We start from the raw sequence: 19,798 nt of genomic DNA on the forward strand, positions 1-19,798 counted from the left end.
AGTGTCTGGTAGTCGCCAAAGTAGCGTTGGTAACTTACTAGTGGTACTAGGCAGTCTGGTAAGTACCTGAAAATTCTAAGAGATGGCACTAGTATTCAGTAATGTGAACCATTTTTGTCGAGCTTGATCCATCAAATGACGCCTGTCAAAACTTCAGTCATTTATGTTTACGCATTAACAAGTTACAGCACTGAAAATCAACTAACCTCCGAGTTTTTTTTAATATGGAAAAGTTTGAGTTTCGAGCTTTGATCAAACACTACTATCTACGCAAGAAAACGATATCCAAGACCAAGACCAAGCTGGATAAGTATTACCCGGACTCTGCACTGGCGATTGGAAGGATTCATAAGTGGTTTACCGAGTTTCGTTGTGGCCGTACGAGCACAGTTGATGCTGAGCGATCTGGGCGCCCACAAGAGGACACTACACCAGAAAACGTCGAAAAAATCCATGATATGATGTTGAATGATCCAAAAGTGAAATTGAGAGAGGTAGCTAATGCTGTAGACATGTCATTGTAACGCGTGGGCAATATCGTGCATTCAGTTTTGGGCATGAAGATGCTCTGCGCGCGATGGGTGCCGCGTTTGCTAACAGTGGACCAAAAACCAATTCGTGTGACGACTTCCCAGCAGAATTTGGTGTTATTTTCACGTAAACCGACCAAGTTTTTGCGCCAATTCATAACCATGGATGAAACCTAGATCCATTACTGCGCTCCTGAGTCAACGCAACAGGTAAAACAGTGGGCTTTACCGGGCCAAAGTGCTCCGAAGCGTCCAAAAACGCAACAATGGGCCGGAAAGGTTATGGCCTCCGTATTTTGGGATGCACATGGCATAATATTCGTGGATTATCTTGAAAAAGGTAAAACCATAACCGGAGCACACTATTCATCATTATTGGTCCGATTAAAAATCGAAATCGCCGAAAAGCGACCGCATTTGAAGAAGAAAAAAACGCTTTATCATCACGACGCGCCTATTCATTCACGCTTAGTTGCACAAGCAAAATTGCATGAAATCGGTTTCGAATTGGTTCCTCAGCCACCGTATTCACCAGACCTGGCCCCCAGCGACTATTACTAGAGATGGCTTACCGGTAAGCATTTTTACTCAAATGAGGAGCTCATAGCTGAAACTGAGGCGTATTTTGGAGACCTTCCGATCGAGTACTTTTCGGACGGTATCAAAAAGTTAGAAAATCGTTGGACTCGCTGTATCGACCTAAAAGGAGAGTATGTTGAAAAATAAGACCGACTTTCGCCAAAAAAAGCTCTCCGTGTTTCATTTTTCAGGTACTTATCAGATTGCCAAGCTAGTCAAAGCAAGCTAGTCTTTTTCTTAAGTTTTTTACTGGTTATCCTTTTTATTCAAGTTACTGATAACGTATTTTGTTTAACCAGCCGATTTGCCACAAACACGTATTTAACACGTAAACCTGTAACACCAAACCAAGCGCTCGTGAGAGCGAGTGTGTATCGAAATATATTCTCATCGAAAGTTATCCTACTCATACCCGCGAGACAACATTTGTTTGTCCCTTTATTTTGTTGTGATCAGGGATGGGAAAAAATCACTTCTAGCGATCAAGATCATAGAAGCGATCAGATTCAGATTCATTGACTAGCTGGATCACTAGTTGTAAGCGACAAACACTTTGTCGCGATCTGTACAGATTATTACCAACCTCATGTCAGATCAAGTTCATTGCATAATTGCGTTGAGAAATATAACAGATACAGACGATTGGTTGTGTACATCGTATGAATCATAATACAAACAACTTGTGTGACCTTTTTTCTCGCAGCTAGGTAAAACTGTGATCGACTGCTGAGACTGTTTAGAGAACAAAATCTAGTGATCAACGCTAAAGATTCACTGTTTGTCATGATCTGTACGGATCGTGATCTGTGCGTGTGGCGATAACTCACAGATTTTAACAAAATGACTGATCTTCCATCCCTGGTTGTGATGCATTCTGGTTGCTACGTATGAAACATGAAACAAAATTGAGTCAAAATGATCGAACCTTCTCTGCCTCTGGCACACTTTTATGTTTATAATTTCTGACCAAAGAACATCTGTGGAAGCAAAAATGAAGCTCCAGTAAAATAATTTTATTTGCTAATGATTATTTCTAAATTGGAGGAGTCATCTGAGAAAACTTGAACTAATATGTTTTTGCATTGTTGCTTACAAAAGCTCTAACTTTTTATAAGCTCACTTACCACAAAACAATTCCTTATGCTACACACATATGAGTAGTGTACGGAAGCTGTCGATAAATAGGACTGCAGTAATTCGTAAATGGTCGGGAAATTAGCAGTCATTAACTTTTCGTCGAACAGCCCAATTTCGGAAGCAGCTTTTGGGCCCAAACGCGGGGTTCTGTTTGAAAAAATGTAAATACTGCTTTCTTCTTGTCAATCTGAGCACAGCGAATATATTTTCATGAACAGAATTTTTGCTTCAAACAAAAAAACTGCTTTTGAAATTGGTAGAATCGATGATTGCTAATTTCACCTTGTTCAACCCATGTTACAGTAAATTGATAAAAAAGCCATGCGTCCCCTTTTCTTTGGTCTTAATGGAGGCGCCTTATGTATCAATAATCAGCATCGCTGCGACGACGATATGACAAGCGGTTTTACAAACTACGAGTCGGACTCGATTATCCGGGTGAAATAAATTTTTTTTTATAATGTTAAACACGTTTTGAACGTATAGGGTAGTTGATCCAATAGTTGTGGTAGTACCAATAGTTGCGCTACTATTCGTTATTAATGCATATTTTTGTCACCGTAGCATTTTAGATAAAACAATTACATTCATTATATAAAACAGGCTTTTAGAAGTATTGGTAATTAGACTTCTTCTTCTTCAGCAGCATAGAGCCGGGGTGGCTCGTGCTGTTTCAAGCACTCGTCTCCATTCAACTAGGTCTTGGGCCACTCGTCGCCAATTTCCTAGTCGTCTCAGAAGTCGCAAATCGCTTTCGACCTGGTCGAGCCATCGTGCACGTTGGGCCCCCCTGTTCCTGGTGCCGGTGGGGTTGTTGAAGAGGACCGTTTTCGTCGCACTGTCGTCCGGCATCCTTACGACATGTCCGGCCCACCGTAGCCTGCTAACTTTCGCTAGATGTACGATGGAAGTCTCCCCAAGCAGTGCCTGTAGCTCGTGATTCATACGCCTCCGCCACTCTCCGCTTTCAGTTTGTACTCCGCCAAATATCGTCCGCAGCACTTTCCGCTCAAACACGGCAAGGGCGCGTATGTCCTCCGTAAGCACCGTCACGGCTTCAAGTCCATAAAGAACTACCGGTCTAATAATGGTTTTGTACATTGTTAGCTTCGTGCGGCGGCGTATGCTTCCTGATCGCAGCGTTTTACGAAGGGCAAAGTAGGCCCGATTTCCCGCTTGGATGCGCCGCTGGATCTCCTTACTAGTGTTGTTGTCCGCGGTCACCAGCGATCCCAAATACACGAACTCTTCTACCACTTCTAGTTCGTCGCCGTCAACGGTTACCGTCCGTAGGAGGCGCGCATTTGTTTCCTTTGAGCCTCTTCCTTTCATGTATTTGGTCTTCGACGCATTTATTTTTAGCCCAATTCTCCTAGACTCCGCTTTCAGTCTGGCGTAGATTGCCTCCGCCGTCGCAAAGTTCCTGGCAATGATATCGAAGTCATCTGCAAAGCCTAGAAGTTGGCTACTCTTGGTAAAAATCGTGCCTCTCGTTTCAATGCCCGCTCGTCGGATCACCCCCTCAAGAGCGATGTTGAACAGCATGCAGGATAGACCGTCACCTTGTCTCAACCCTCGTCGCGTCTCGAAGGGACTCGAGAGTGTCCCAGAGATGCGTACGAAACACATCACTCGATCCAATGTAGCTCTGATCAGTCGCGTCAGTTTGTCCGGAAAACCGTATTCGTGCATTATCTGCCATAGCTTGTCTCGATCGACTGTATCGTATGCTGCTTTGAAATCGATAAAGATGTGATGCGTGGGCACGTTGTACTCCCGACATTTCTGCAAGATCTGTCGGATAGTAAACATTTGGTCCGTAGTTGCGCGAGCCCCCATGAAACCCGCCTGATAATTCCCTACGAAACCTTGTGCTATCGGAGACAGCCGGCGTAACAGGATCTGGGAGAGTACCTTGTAGGCGGCGTTTACCAGCGTAATACCACGATAGTTGCAGCAGTCTAGCCGATCACCCTTTTTGTAGATGGGACAAACCACTCCTTCCATCCATTCCTCCGGTAGCTTTTCTTCCTCCCAAATCCTCGAAATAACCCAGTGTAGAGCCTTTGCTAGCGTTTCTCCGCCATGTTTATAAAGCTCTGCCGGTAGGCGGTCCTTCCCAGCGGCTTTATTGGTCTTCAGCAGCCTGATTTCTCGTTTGACTTCTTGGAGATCAGGTGCTAGGACATCACTATCTTCCATGGGCGCTCCTAGGTTAATTTCCGTTCCGCCTCCTTCTGCGACTTCGCCATTGAGGTGTTCATCGAAGAACTGCTTCCACCTGTCGACCACCTCGCGCTCGTTTGTAATTAGATTCCCTCCCTCGTCCCTACACATGTCAGGTTTCGGTGTGTAGCCCTTCCGAGTTTGGTTCACCTTCTCATAAAACTTGCGCGTGTCATTAGCTCGGAATAGTTTCTCTAATTCTTCACGATCTCTATCCTCCTTTTGGCGCTTTTTTCTCCTCAGGATCGTGGTCAACTGGTTCCTAGCTCGTCGGTACTTGGCCAGGTTCTCTCTAGTGGCAATACTTAGATAATTTTTCCAAGCATTTTTTTTCTCCTCCACCGCTTGTTGGCATTCCCCATCAAACCAATCATTTTGTGTACTCCGAGGCTCAATACCTAGTGCCGCGGTAGCGGCCTCTCCGATGGCCGAGCGTATTCTGCCCCAACCGTCTTCGAGGTTTGAAGCACCTAACTCCTCGGAAGAAGGCAGTGCCTCATTCAGTACTCGCGCGTAGTTCTCGGCAGCTTGTGGGTTATCTAGCTGCCTGATGTTCAGCCGAGGAGGGCGGCTTTGACGTGTCCGGTATACGGTGGACAGCTTTGAGCGCACATGTACTGCTACTAGGTAATGGTCAGAATCAATATCCGCACCCCGACGGGAGCGTACGTTCGTGATGTTAGAGAAGAACCGGCCCTCTATGAGAACGTGGTCAATTTGGTTCATTGTACGTTGGTCAGGTGATCTCCAGGTGGCTTTGTGGATATCCTTGCGCGGGAAAAAGGTACTTCGGATCACCAGGCCTCGGGAAGCTGCGAAGTTTATACATCGTTGGCCGTTATCGTTTGTGTCGGTGTGCAGGCTATGGGGTCCTACCACCGGTCTATACATTTCTTCCCTACCGACCTGGGCGTTCATATCCCCGATGACGATCTTGATGTCCCGTGACGAGCAGCTGTCGTACGTTGCCTCCAGCCTCGCGTAGAACGCTTCTTTCTCATCGTCGGGTCTACCTTCGTGCGGGCAGTGTACGTTAATGATGCTATAATTGAAGAAACGGCCCTTTATCCTCAATAAACACATTCTCTCGTTGATCGCCTTCCAATCTATCACGCGATCCTGCATTCCGCCCAGCACTACAAAGCCCGTTCCCAGTTCGTTGGTAGCGCCACCGCTCTGGTAAAACTGGGCCTTTCCGCCACGGATCTTCCATACCTTCTCTCCTTTGCGACAGATTTCCTGCAGAGCTACGATGCCGAGTTTGCGGGGTTCCAGCTGTTCAATCAGCACCCGCTCGCAACCTGCGAAATTTAGCGATCTGCAGTTCCAAGTCCCGAGTCTCCATTCGTCGTCCTTATTTCGTCGCCTAGGTCGATACCGAATATTCCGCTCCGAATATGCTTGAATGTTGTTAGTTTGTGTTGTTTAGGTGTGTAGCCGTACTGGGGCAACACTACCGAGTCTCGTGATGGGGCTGCCATCTTATAGTGCCGAGACTCACTACCTCCTTCCCGGTTAGTATACGACCTTAGTTTCCACCGGGGTTGGTTACCCGATCTCCGCTAAGGTTGCTCGTATTCCGGCTGGTACCACGAGGAGGTCGGGATCGGAGTTGCTGGATAAGAGGCTAACGACCACTATGGGGTCTATATTCCGCATTATCTAGCCGTTTACCAACCACAGGTAATTAGACTAATTACCACAGGTAATTAGACTACACCATTTAAAATTAAAGCATTATTTGCTAAAATGCCAATTTTCCAAAATCTAACGCGCAGTTGGAGCGCACAACTATAGGCGCTCATCTATAGTTTTGCTACGATGTTTTTTCACTTAGCAACCTAGCAATGTATATGGAATAACACAATTAAAGAAACATCAAACTTAATTAAGGAAACATTAGCGCAACTGTTGGTACAATATAATTGAATCGGAAAATTCATTTTTTCTTTATACAATACATACAATACATATCATTTTTTCTTTATTCGTACAACGAAAGCAATTGTCTTGCCTTGTGATAAATACCTTGTATTTGATAAATTTATATCCCACAAGCATTAATTGAAGCATATACCTCAATAAACAAGCAAAATGAAGTTATATTGTGCTTAGTGGCGCAACTAATGGATCATCTACCCTACACATTTCGAAAAACGTATTTAATAAAAAATTTCACCCGGATAATCGAGTCCGACCTGTACTAATTATTGAGGAAGATGCATTAGCCTTCGCCCCCAAGTAAAAGTTGCTTTTATTATATACCTATCTCAACCTTTAGGCATTGCAACAAAATGTATGTCTCCTTTCAAAACATCAAATCTATTTTCATTTTTCATCAATTGCGTAGAATTTTGTAATTTATTTATGTTGAAATTTTGAACTTTAAAATGTCGCCACTACATTCACACTAAACAACACTATTTTCTTCGGATGAAGAAAACTGAGCTTTTTCTGAAATGCTGGGAAATAGTATAAATTAATGCTATTTACGATACGTATTATCGGGGTTTTTTTAAATAACACAAAAAACATTTTGAAGTGCATGAACGCGTAATAATGGTGAATTTTGAAGAAATTTTATTGTTTTGGAAAGGGGGCGAAAAATAGCACACAAAAATTCGATGTTTTAGTCTTTCGTCCCCGTGTTTATTGCGTTCTTCGCACTCAATTCTGGCATTAGTTTTCAAAAGGTCGCATAATCAACCCTTTTGCATGCATTATGCGACCTTCTGAAAACTAAGGCCAGAATTGGACTGCACAGTTATAAATTGCAACCTTCAAAACTGTGATGAAAAGTGTGCTACTGATATTATCGCTAGTAATCTTATATCGATAATACCATCAAACTTTATCATCACGGAAGAATATCGAAAATTGGAGGGTTTAAAGTGAAATCTTCTTCTTGGCTTGTTATTATTTTAACATTTTTGTTCTATTTCTTATGTATTTTTGCTTATACTGTCTTATTATCGTTATTAATTGTTAACAATAAGAAAACTTTATCAATAATCGCTATAGATTTTGAACGGCATCATTAGTGGCTGCCTATAATTAGTTGGTTTTTATATTTTATCGCCTATTTTATATGTTAATAATGCAAATGCAAGTAAATGTGCAAAATGACTAAATTTCTGCGAGTGATAATTTCATAAAATCATATAGGTTATTCCATTACAAATGACCCAGGAAATACCTGAGGGGTTGTCGTTATCACAGCAACCTGATGCTGTGATAACGACAACCCCTGGAAATGTATGGAAGCACTAATTCAATTGCCGTGCAAAAATCGAATAATATCGGGGAAAAAAAGAAAGGCGAGTCTTATTCATTCATATTAAGGTCCAGATATCCTCAAAATAATTAAATTTGAATATTTCTATGAAAAAACGGTTTACAACGCGTCTTTCCGCATGGTGGCGAAAATTAGTACATACGGGGGACCAAAATTTAATATAGGGGGCGAAGATTAAAACATTTTTGAAGATTTTAAATGCCCAATTCCAATAATACAACGTAATCGATTAATGATAAAAATCATAAATTCCTGTAGAGAAAAATTTAATTGACCGAAATTGGTAACATAAATTTGAAAAAATCCAAACTAAGCTAGCTAAACTCTCAAAGTTAATTGAAAATTAGGTTCTAGGGGCGAAATATTATGCATTTACCCTATATTTCGCACAGAGTAAACTATTGAACAAGTTGGTTGGTTGATGGCTTCATCAGCTATTATTTGCTACAAGCATATGCGAAGAGTAGTGAAGTACTTATTATTCTTTTTAAGTAGTAAATAAATTTTGAACTACTAACTAAATGACCTTGAAACATTTTTTAAATTATCGGGGTTATGAAATTGATTAGTCAATTAGTGTAATCTCCTACATTTACTACTTTTCTCAATAAATATGGCGCATCATGTCAGTGCTACCTACTATTTGGCTATGCAATGCAGGGAAACTAGAATTGCTTCCATCAAATGAATTTCATTGACACAGTTATGAGTACTTACCTAAAGTTAACGTTCAGTACGGCAATGGTAACAACTACGGACAATGTGACTAGCATCATCGTGAATAATAAATATTTGCCTAGCAGCGGAACCGTTAGTGACGTTGGTGGAATGATCTCAGCCAGCAGTAGAAAAAACACAGTGAGTGACAGTAATATACTTATACATAATGATATCTTTTCGCCGGAGTCACTGGGCAAATAAAACACTAGTACGGAGAGAAACGATATCCCAACGCAAGGTATGATCAAGTTTACGGTGTAGAAAAGTGTCTTTCTCCTTAACGTTATATTAAATATAATATCCAGATATGGTTCTTCACAACAACTATAAAATTTTTCATTTCTAACGGCAGGCACCTTCATAATGTCCCATTCAACTGATATATAGTAATCTTGCAAATCTATTCCCACTTCGATGCGATCCGAATCTGGCGTCTGCTGGAGATGGCGCAAATCCACCTGCAAGAAACGAGCAACACGTCAGGCTAATCGTAAATACAGCATCGCAAAAAACTGCACATCAAAGGCACCACCAACGAGTCGAATCACTCGTCGTTCAATCATTCTTCTTATTCAATCACAATCAGCTCCATTTATTTCCCACAGCATTGTGCACTATAGTAAAGCTTTTCCTAGCAGAAAGCAACGAGAACTATATACTATAACCTGCTCCCTGCAGGGAAGCATACTTACCAAATATCCATCATACGTCCACGAGCCGAATTTCATGAAACATGTTTGCTCGTCAAATGGAAAGTACTCAACATCGATCTCACAAAATGATTTATAAATGGCAGGTGGTTTCCATACTACTTTACCCGTATGATGTAAAATTGCTTTTGTCATTATTGTCACCTCATAGTTACCGTCCGCACTGAAACCATTGCAGGACGTTCATCAGCGTTGGCGATCGAAGGATGTACCGTTCCGGAAGCAGCAACAATGGAGAGAAAATCGAGTGCATCAGTTTCGGAAAAGAGGGCAGTGCAATCAATTGATTTAGACGTTGCGATTGGTAAATCCTCTAACTGGGCCATTGTTCGTAATAGGTCTCCGGTACCGGTTGGGAAATCACGGCCCGGTATTGTTAAGTCGCAATCATGCTCTGCTGCGGCAGTCGGTGCGAAGCAGTGAGACCGGCACAACACACAATAAACAACCGATTCGGTGGCCTTTCGGTGCCACAACTTTTTGGCAGTCATGTGAAATTAGGTTAACTTCATCAACATGACCAAATGCGCAGAATGGCACGGGAAATTTAAAACCGTGTTCGGCCCAATTCCGTTCACTGCCATCGTGCAATCGATGGGTGGCTCGAAAAAGGGTGTTTTCGTAATTATAATTGAATAACGAAAATCTCTACATAACCCGATTAATAGTAAAAAAAACTAACGAAATCGAATCGATATTCTTAACAAAAATTAATGTTACATACAACCAAAATATTCTCTACAGAAAAGAGTTCACTCAATATTTATTTTTTGATTATTTTGTCGCAAACTGCAACCACGCTAAACGCAACCAAATTTAAACAAAAAATAATAATATATTTATTTCGGTACCAATCAAGTCTATATTGTACGGTGCCAAATCCGTCAATTGACTACTTTGTTTCAATATCTCTAATTGGAATAGTTTCAGTAATGAAAAATTTGCTAAAGATCATAAAATGCAAAGCCAAAATGTGAGCTTTCGTTGAATTAAATTTATTTGATTAATTAAACACGAAAATGTGTTTCCATTCCAGTAGCAACCGAATGGCATTTGATTTGGAAGCTTGGTAATCATCAGTCTGTAATTATGTTACTACAGCAGTCAAAACGGTATAATTTTGCGCAAATGGATGGGCAAACCATCAATACCACCAACCTTAATCAGTCGAAAAACGCCTTCGTTATTTTCCATTTACCGCCCCGCTCATTTTTGGCACCGAACAACGCCCGAAGCCAAACCAATCGCAACGCCAAATGTATTGCTGGAACCAAAGCGACTTACTTATTATACAACACAATATCTGGTAGCCAAATGTGCTCCGATGGCACATGGAGCTGGTCCACTCCACCGTAGTCATCTGGATTCCATTTGAGCTTATAATCGTTCCATTCCTGCAAGCAAAAATTGAATGCCGAATTAAAAATAGAATACCAATTCTCAATTGAAATCGAACAATAAGACTACAACGCATTATTCATGGAATTCTGTGGCCGATAAGTTGCAAAACGTGATGAATTCAATGTAAACAGCCCTTACAAAAACAGAATAAATAAGATTGATAGGCAATATCGAAACTCTGTACCTCTATAGGTGCCTTCACAGATACATCGCATTGTTTTCGTGTATCGAAACATAAAACAACTTTTTCTTGATTGACATTGGGTTTCGTTTTTCGGTTTCATATCACGAATTTTCCACAGTATCAATCCGGTGCCTCTCAATATGCAAAACCAATTTCTCCCTCGTAATGCCACCAATCAATAAAAATTGACATTGCTACTAATACTGAACCGGGTGGAAGTTAAGATAGTCTAGACAAGTATTTTTATTAGGGCGAAGATACTGTGCTATGGCGAACCAGCAACGAGCGATAAATAACAAGTTTTTTCGTCTTGCTCATTGAAGCAATGGAAAAACTCCATTTGGAAGAAAAACTTTTTAAATAAAGCTCAGTATGCAAACTCACATATATCACACATATCAATCTAACCCAGTTTCGAAAACTAAGCTACATGCAAATTGCTGCCCCATTTAAACTCGCTCGGTTTTCTGAGCGACGACTTTATCGAGATAAAACGGCTCCACTGCTGATATGTTATGTTAGATTTTGAAACATATCGTATTTTATTTTATGTTGGTTTTAGTATAATTCTAGAAGCAATTTTTGAACTTCGGTACTGCAAATTAATAAACAACCGTGCGTCCCCTTTACTTTGGTCGGAAACGGAGGCGTCTCATGTACCAATAATCAGTGGCGCTGTGACGACGATATGACGTTAGCGATTTCACAAACTATTAATTATATTATATTTCATAGAGAGAAAACTATTGAACAAGTCAGTTGTTTGATAGCTTCAACAGCTAATAATTTGATTATTTCCAACTGTTCCAATAGAGGGGGTGTCTACGTGCGTTGTAGCCGTTGTAACGCTTTCATTAGAGAAAACTGTAATGAGAGATTGGTCAAAGCAACTCAGTAGCTCGCGAGTACTTAATCGCCATTAAAAATTCCATCACCAATGGCTATTGTAACGAGTTATTGAGTTTTTATGGGCATTCTTTCATTTCAGTTTTCTCTAGTTTTCATAAATTCCAAAGAAATGTTAAAAAGAGATGCTCAATCGGTAGAAAATTACAACAGATCAATCGTTTGTTGATGTATACTACGTTTCAAATTGTTCTGTCATTGCTTTCCCTATAAATATGGGTCGTTCTATCTCAAGCGTACAAACTGTTTGACCATTAGCAGACCATTTCAACCAAAATTGGTATAATTATTCAATTCGTTGTCCCAGCTAGCATTTTCATGGGTATATAAAAGTTAAAAATCAGATATGCGTGCTAATAAATCGGATTTGATGCGGAAAACTGGTATTTCCGCGCTATTTTGGAGGCAATATACAGGGCGCTCAATAAGTTTGAATACAACTTTTCATCGTTGTGTAAGTGCGCATCATGTGCATTCTGTGTATTGGTATTGGTGTCAGCTTTAGTCTTATATATAGGCTAACCGAAGTGCATGGTATCGACTTGATGTCATTTGTTATTTGTTAACCGCGCGCGATGAAGGAGTACCGCAACGCCGTAGTAAAGTTGTTTGCGAGAGGTGAGCGATCCGGCGACATATTTCGGCGGTTGAAATCCCATGGGGTGAAGCGCAATTTTGTCTATAACACCATCCGTCGGGACCGGGAGACGGGCTCGGCCAATGAACGTGCTAGATCCGGGTGGCCGCGTTCGGCGAGGACGCCAGCAGCCATCAAGGTGGTGAGAGAGCGGGTTCGTCGAAAAATAAACCACTCGATTCGAAAACACCGCTGTTGATCTGGATGAGTCAATCGGGACTGCCCACACCATCATGGCGAAGGACCTGGGATGCAAGCCGTACAAGAAACGCACGGTTCACGGGGTTACGAAGGCTACAACGAAGAAAAGGCTGGACAGAGTAAAACTGATACTTTCGCAGCACGCTGGTCAGAAGTTCGTGTTTTCTGATGAGAAACTCTTCATGTCCACAATAGCCGATCATTGTGGGCGCCGACGTTGGTCAGTATCCCCCCGTCACACATAAACATCCCGCCGTTCCCGAGCGCCGCGTCGGTGATGGCTTGGGGGGCCGTATCCAAGCGTGAGAAGCTTCCACTGGTGTTTATCGAGAAAAACGTGAACATCAACTCCGCGTACTATAATACCGAGGTTCTGGAGAAGGTTGTGGCCCCGGCACTTCGTGACCTCTACGGGAAAGATCATTACGTCTTTCAACAGAACGACGCACCGGCCCACACGGGGAATATCGTCCAAGCGTGGTGTCGGGAGAATTTGACTGATTTTCTCGATAAGACTTTGTGGCCTCCCAACTCCCCGGATCTTAATCCCCTGGACTTTTATGTATGGTCATACATGCTGACCGAACAGAGCGCACATAAAGTGAGTACTATGGACTAATTTAAGAAGCTCATTTCCTAGATCTGGGCCGAGATGCCCATGGACCAGATGCGTGCCGCGTGTGATTCAGATATGTCGTAAAGATTCTCAATAAACACTGCTTCAATAAAAATTGACTCAAAAAAGAATATCTAGTATTTTCATTTTTAACACAATTTTAAAGTGTATTCGAACTTATTGAACACCCTGTACATGATTAGGAATAATTATAAGCGTTTCGACTATACATGTATTTATAACGATTTATACGATAATATCCGATTAAGCACGACTCGCTACGTGATGCAATACAATTCTGTGCTGAAGTATGTAGGTCGGTTATTATCATACACGATTGAAAATCAACTTACGCGCACTTTATCAAACGTTAATTACGATTCCGAATTTGTTAAGAGACATTTACGATACTTTTAGTTATAGTTTGATATACGATTTGGTGCTAGCTGGGTTCCTGTTTATCTTCTGTTTCAAACATGGCCGACGCTTCACTTAAGCAAAACAAGCAGCTGCTTAGAGCGCCACTTTTAGGGGCGCGCCATTTTGGCTACATTAAAAAAAACTGGAGCGGTTAATTTAAAACTTTCCTCTTACTCCTTTAGCAGCACAGCTGGGATGGCGCGTGCTGTATCTATAGTTAGTTTTCGCTGCATTTGGTCCTTGGCTTACATACTTACTTTTTCGGTGACAATTCGCTTATCGAATCCATGCCGAATTCAGGAGACGTCTCCACGTTTCTCGGTGTTGGGCTGCCACTCTCCAGTTGCCCCTAACACCCGCTGCTCTATCATCCACGTCAACAGCGCCCATTTAACTGCAACGGGGTCCTCGAAGTCATCGGCCTCTGTCGGGTTCTCTGCTAAATATTACTTTCACTGGTCTCTCATCCGGCATCCTTGCTACGTGGCCAGCCCATTATTTAGTCACTTCACAATATCCCTATCTTTGTATACTTGGTATATTTCATTACTCCTTTGTCTAATATGCCGCCAAGAAGCGATCGCAGGATCTTACGCTCAAAAACGCCAAGAGCTCGTCGGTCGCTCTATTTCAACGTCCATGCTTCGTGGCCGTAAAAGATCACCGTGAGAATTAGCGTCTTATAGAGCGCGAGTTTTGTACGGAGTTGCAGGCTACGGGACCTCAACTGGCTACGTAATCCGTAGGAAGCCCTGTGGCAGCCGCTACCCGCCTTTTACTTCAAAATTCTCATCGTTGTCACATGTCACTAACGTACCAAGGTAAACAAATTTGTAAACATGTCACTAACGTACCAAGGTAAACAAGGTAAACAAATTTTCAAGCATAATCAGCCGCAGTTCATTTCGTTTAACTGAATCGTACGCCGCCTTGAAGTCTATAAACATATGGTGAATTCTACAAGTTGAATTCCCGGAGGATTTGTCGCAAGGTGAACATTTGGTAGGTCGTGGAGCGTCCCTCTCGAAACCCACACTGGTATTCGCCAACAAAGCTTTCCTGCAACGGGCCCAGTCTGAGATACAGGATGCGAGAGAGAATTTTGTATGAAGAATTGAGGAGAGCAATGCCTCGGTAATTGATGCATTCGAGTCGATGGCCCTTTTCGTAAATAAGGCATAAGAGACCTTTGGTCCTGGGCTACTCGCCACCAATTCGTTGAGCGTCTCGACAGTAGCAAATCATCATCATCATCATCATCATCATCATCATCATCATCATCATCATCATCATCATCATCATCATCATCATCATCATCATCATCATCATCATCATCATCATCATCATCATCATCATCATCATCATCATCATCATCATCATCATCATCATCATCATCATCATCATCATCATCATCATCATCATCATCATCATCATCATCATCATCATCATCATCATCATCATCATCATCATCATCATCATCATCATCATCATCATCATCATCATCATCATCATCATCATCATCATCATCATCATCATCATCATCATCATCATCATCATCATCATCATCATCATCATCATCATCATCATCATCATCATCATCATCATCATCATCATCATCATCATCATCATCATCATCATCATCATCATCATCATCATCATCATCATCATCATCATCATCATCATCATCATCATCATCATCATCATCATCATCATCATCATCATCATCATCATCATCATCATCAAAACCTTGGGGCTGAAACCTCAACTAGCCCTTTGGTCATATTTGGACTGAAAGCCCCAATAAGCTTATTAACTTCATAAGAAGTGCAAATAAAACCATGCGGCTTTAGAATTGTGCGATATGCCCAGTTGGCCTCGAGGTAACACGCTGGTCTAATAAGCCAGTCGTCATATATTCGAATCTCGGCTGGGAGAGGCTGTTAGAGTCAATAGGATCTAACTAATCTCTAATCTAATAGGATCTAATAGGTATTCTAACAGCTGGTTGCGAAGTCTGTCGTATAAAAAAACAGAAGGTCAAATTTCGATAACGGAATTAGCACCCAGGCTTTGGCTTTGGTTTTAGAATTGTAACTTGGACATCAACTTCATTCTTCAGCTTTGGAAAGACTTGTTCTTGAACTGCCCTCCCTTGTGTTGTAAACGAAAACGTAAACAGAATAGGAATTGTTAGGATATTGGATTTTATAATACTTATAGTTCCATAGTAAATGCATTATTTGAAGGGATGAGAATAAGATATTTTTTTAAACGATGGTTCTACAACTGATGAAGGGGCGGTAAGGGAAAGTAATGAAGAAGGATTTTTTGGGAATGGTGGGGAAAGTGTGGAAAGGAAGGGGGGGGTAATGGGCAGCTACGCTTAAGTTGTCGTTGTGACTCCTACCTTTTGTCCAATGCTGGAAGGTGCGTGGGTCGAACTATAATCTGAGATGCACCTTCCAGCATTGGACAAAAGATAGGAGTCACAACGACAACTTGTTAAGTGTAGCTACCTATTACCCCCCCCCCCCCCTTCCTTTCCACACTTTTCCCTCCATTCCCAAAAAATTCTTCTTCATTACTTTCCCTTACCGTACCTTCATCAATTGTAGAACCATCGTTTCAAAAAATATTAATATATGCCTGGCCGCATTTCAAGGTCATGACTAAAATCACGAGATTTGGTCAAATTGAGATCAAGATATTAAAAATGATGGATTGACCCGCAGTCTTTGTCTTATTGAAGCCGTATGCTTTCTTTACTCGCTAGCGATCGTTCGGACCCAAAAGTATGGGATAGCTCCTAGTTCTCCATACACGGAAAGAAATATGATTCCGATACCATGAATGAAGTCATGAAATCATGAAACTTGAATTGCTGTCAAATAATGACTGAACTGTCATATCAGACAGCGCAAAATCATGAATAATAACTCATGATCTTGCGTTGTGTTGTACCGTATGAAGTTCGTGATATCATGATTATTATTCACGATGTATTTTCATAAAACATAAGCTAGAAACCTAGAAAATGAGTTATCTTACACTTACTGACCTCAGTACCCATTTCATGAAACATTTTCACCAATCACTCATCCCACAATCCTGTCAAACTATCATTTTCTTTCCCAACCACCTGTACATTTGGTTTCATCGATAAAACTGCAAACGAAACGATGCGCTTTTTACTTATTTGATCGTCCCTTCTTTGTCAAAGGCCACCTTCCTTTTGTCAGCCCCACAATGTACGATTATCCTCTTATTTTAATCTTCCATGGATTATATAAGAAAAAAAATCAATTACCCTGCGAGCACTTTTTAATAGCAAAGTAACAATCAAGCATGAAATTACACAACCCAGCCGCAGTCGCATCCCGCATTCCCACCTGCAATTAGAGAACATTGCTGGCTGTACCATGAATTTATTTAATGAACCAAAACAATACTTCCTTACAAATTGTCAATGCTGAATTGCACTTCGAACCGCATTCCGGTTAAAGGAAGAAGGGATCGCTTGTTAGGAAACTGAATACCTTAACCACAAGTATTGAGAACTGAATGCTGCAACGAAGAAAAGGGAGGTAGATTTTCCATCTACATCGCAGGTGCAGCTGTCGCTTCGACGACCAGCCATAATTTCACCTTACTCAGTGGGAGCCATAGTCTGCCAATGGCATTTCTATTAACCTCTTTACTTGAAAAATACAATACGCCTAGTGAAATGTTTGTGCCCGATTGCACGATTTCCTGCTTCCAACGTTGGCTGTGCAGCAAACCTACACGCTCTTTCGGTGTTTTGCTTTCTGCTCCGCGGAAAGGTTATGTTTTTGCTACAAAATGAGCTCTTTTTTGGTTTTTTTTTGCTAAACCAACCAATATAGTTACATTGCATAGAGGTACTAGACAGGGTTTATTTGCGCGTGTATATCGGCCTCGCTCGATTCCAATAATACTTTTTGGGTTATATTAGCATTGCTTATTGCATTTGAAAGAAGTATTACAACGTACTCGATTACAATTAAATATATGTTTCTAATTTGATGCTTAGTTCAAAAGTATTTATAAAAAGAAATTTTAATGAAGTCACATGGTATCTGGTGATATAACAGAGAAAAACTACATGATTACGAATTATTATTACGTTACTTCAAAACCAAGTAGTATAATACTGATTAGAAACAATATAAATTTGTTTATTTATTATTTCGGTTATTAATGAAACGTGTCCCTGCATCACAATCTGAGAATTACAATTATGTATGGGACATATTAATAAACATGCGTATAGCAATTGAAAAAGGCATATTTTCACCGTTAGGTGAATCAAATATTTTTTCACTCAACCTCCATATGCACACAACTGCAGTCGTATGTGATTTGTGGTTTCTTTCCGTTTTGCTGAACCGTACTTAATATGACTACCAGCTGCCATGCTGCGGTTTGTTTTTGAGGTCAACGCATCGAAATGCACTCTGAAACAATATAGAACAAATGAGGGGCGACAGTGCATCCGGCACAGAAACAGAAAAAAAAACCTCCATTGGACAGCCCTGGTGCGCAGCAGTAAGGAAAAAACTCTTACTGCTAAAGGGAAGTTTGCACAATTTTTGCATTGTATTCTGTTTTATTTCGATAAATAAAATAAATTAGCCTTCGGGCAAACGAGAACTGGATACGACGAGTTCCCACCAAGCAGAGCTTTTATTTATATTGAGAATGCTGTGCAGCATTATCATTTTGAAATAGTATCAGACGCTCTTTGGACAACGAACAAGAAGGTTTGTGAGCACTGGTTACTGTAAAAATACAGCCGTGTTGTCCGCTGTATTTACTTTTTATATTGTGTGCCGAAAAGAATTTTCGTTTATTACTAGAAATGATTCCAATAAAATCATCCGGAAATATGCAGTGCTTTAAAACACAGTATAAAAATTAAGTGCACATAAGCGTAGGGTCCAGGCACCGATTTTTCAAGTTAATAGGTAAGAGTACTCAATATATATTTAATACTGCGTTCCACATACAGTGCAGGTACTTATCGTTTTTTTATTTTTGGTTGTAACGGCTCATTCCCATTGTTTACTGTAATGTGTTCGGCTTTATTTACAACAAGGCACTTAACCTATTGAGCCCTACAATTTTGCCGCGGAAAACGCTGAGAGGAAATGGGTGAGGCCGATAACTCCAATAGCATACATATTTAAAATGTGAACTTAAAACTTTTTATATTGCACAGTTGTATAGTTTCCATCAGGGATGGTTCGATCACTTTGACTCAATTTTGATTCATTTGACACTACCGTCTCAGCCGAGCAAAATTTGACAAATTGATGTATGGGACATTTATAGATCATAACTAGATCTACAATTTTGCTAAACAAAGTGTTGCTGTAACTTTTGTAGTTACGGCGCTACAATGCTAGTACCTCTTTTGTAACTAAATGAACGTTCATTTAGTTACTAATGATGTACTAGCATTGTAGCACCGTAATAATAAAAGATACAGCAACACTTTATTAAGCAAAATTGTAGATCTAGTTATTATCTACAAATGTCCCATACATCAATTTGTCAAATTTTGCTCGGTTAGGACGCTACTGTCAAATGAATCAAAATTGAGTCAAAGTGATCGAACCATCCCTGGTTTCCATAAACGGGAAATTAGCAATCATTGACTTTTCGTCGGATAGCCCAATTTCGAAAGCAGTTTTCGGGCCCAAAAGCGGGGTTCTGTTTGTAAAAATGTAAATACTGCATTCTTCTTGCCAATCTGAATACAGCGATTACATTTTTATGAACAGAATTTTTGTTTCAAACAAAAAAACTGCTTTTGAAATTGGCAGAATCGATGACTGCTAATTCCACCTTAATGCCTTGAATGAAATAAATGATTGATGGTTTTACGAGAAAGACGAGAACCCAACGCTTAGGAGCTATAAACTAAAACCTATGACGTGTGTAGGAACAAGGGAGCAAATCTTATTACAAACGAGCATGAGGTAGTGTACAGGTGGATAAACACCGATAAACACCTCAATGGAAAAGTTGTAGAAGAAAGCGGAACGCAAGTTACCCTAGGAATGCCCATAGAAGTTTGTAATGTTCCAGAACCTGATTTCCAAGAAATCAAACGAGAAATCGAGTTGATGAAGACCAACAAAGCCGCTGTAAGGACCGCCTACCGACAGAGCTATATAAACGTAATCGAGAAACGGTGGCTACGACTATACAGT

The 19,798-nt window shown here is 40.9% G+C and overlaps 1 protein-coding gene across 1 annotated transcript in view; it reads right to left on the bottom strand.

Moving 5' to 3' along the window:
- LOC128743167 (acetylcholine receptor subunit alpha-like 1) overlaps positions 1 to 19,798 on the bottom strand; it is a 59,429-nt gene that overhangs the window by 15,955 nt on the left and 23,676 nt on the right. The window contains exons 3-5 of the mRNA XM_053839691.1: positions 10,482 to 10,591; positions 9,180 to 9,360; positions 8,485 to 8,945 (exon numbers count right to left, since the gene is read on the bottom strand). Coding sequence (XP_053695666.1) covers positions 8,485 to 8,945; positions 9,180 to 9,360; positions 10,482 to 10,591 — 752 coding nt within the window. The remainder of the gene's footprint in view (positions 1 to 8,484; positions 8,946 to 9,179; positions 9,361 to 10,481; positions 10,592 to 19,798) is intronic.

Source organism: Sabethes cyaneus, chromosome 3, assembly GCF_943734655.1.
Source record: "Sabethes cyaneus chromosome 3, idSabCyanKW18_F2, whole genome shotgun sequence".
Lineage (NCBI taxonomy): Eukaryota > Metazoa > Arthropoda > Insecta > Diptera > Culicidae > Sabethes > Sabethes cyaneus.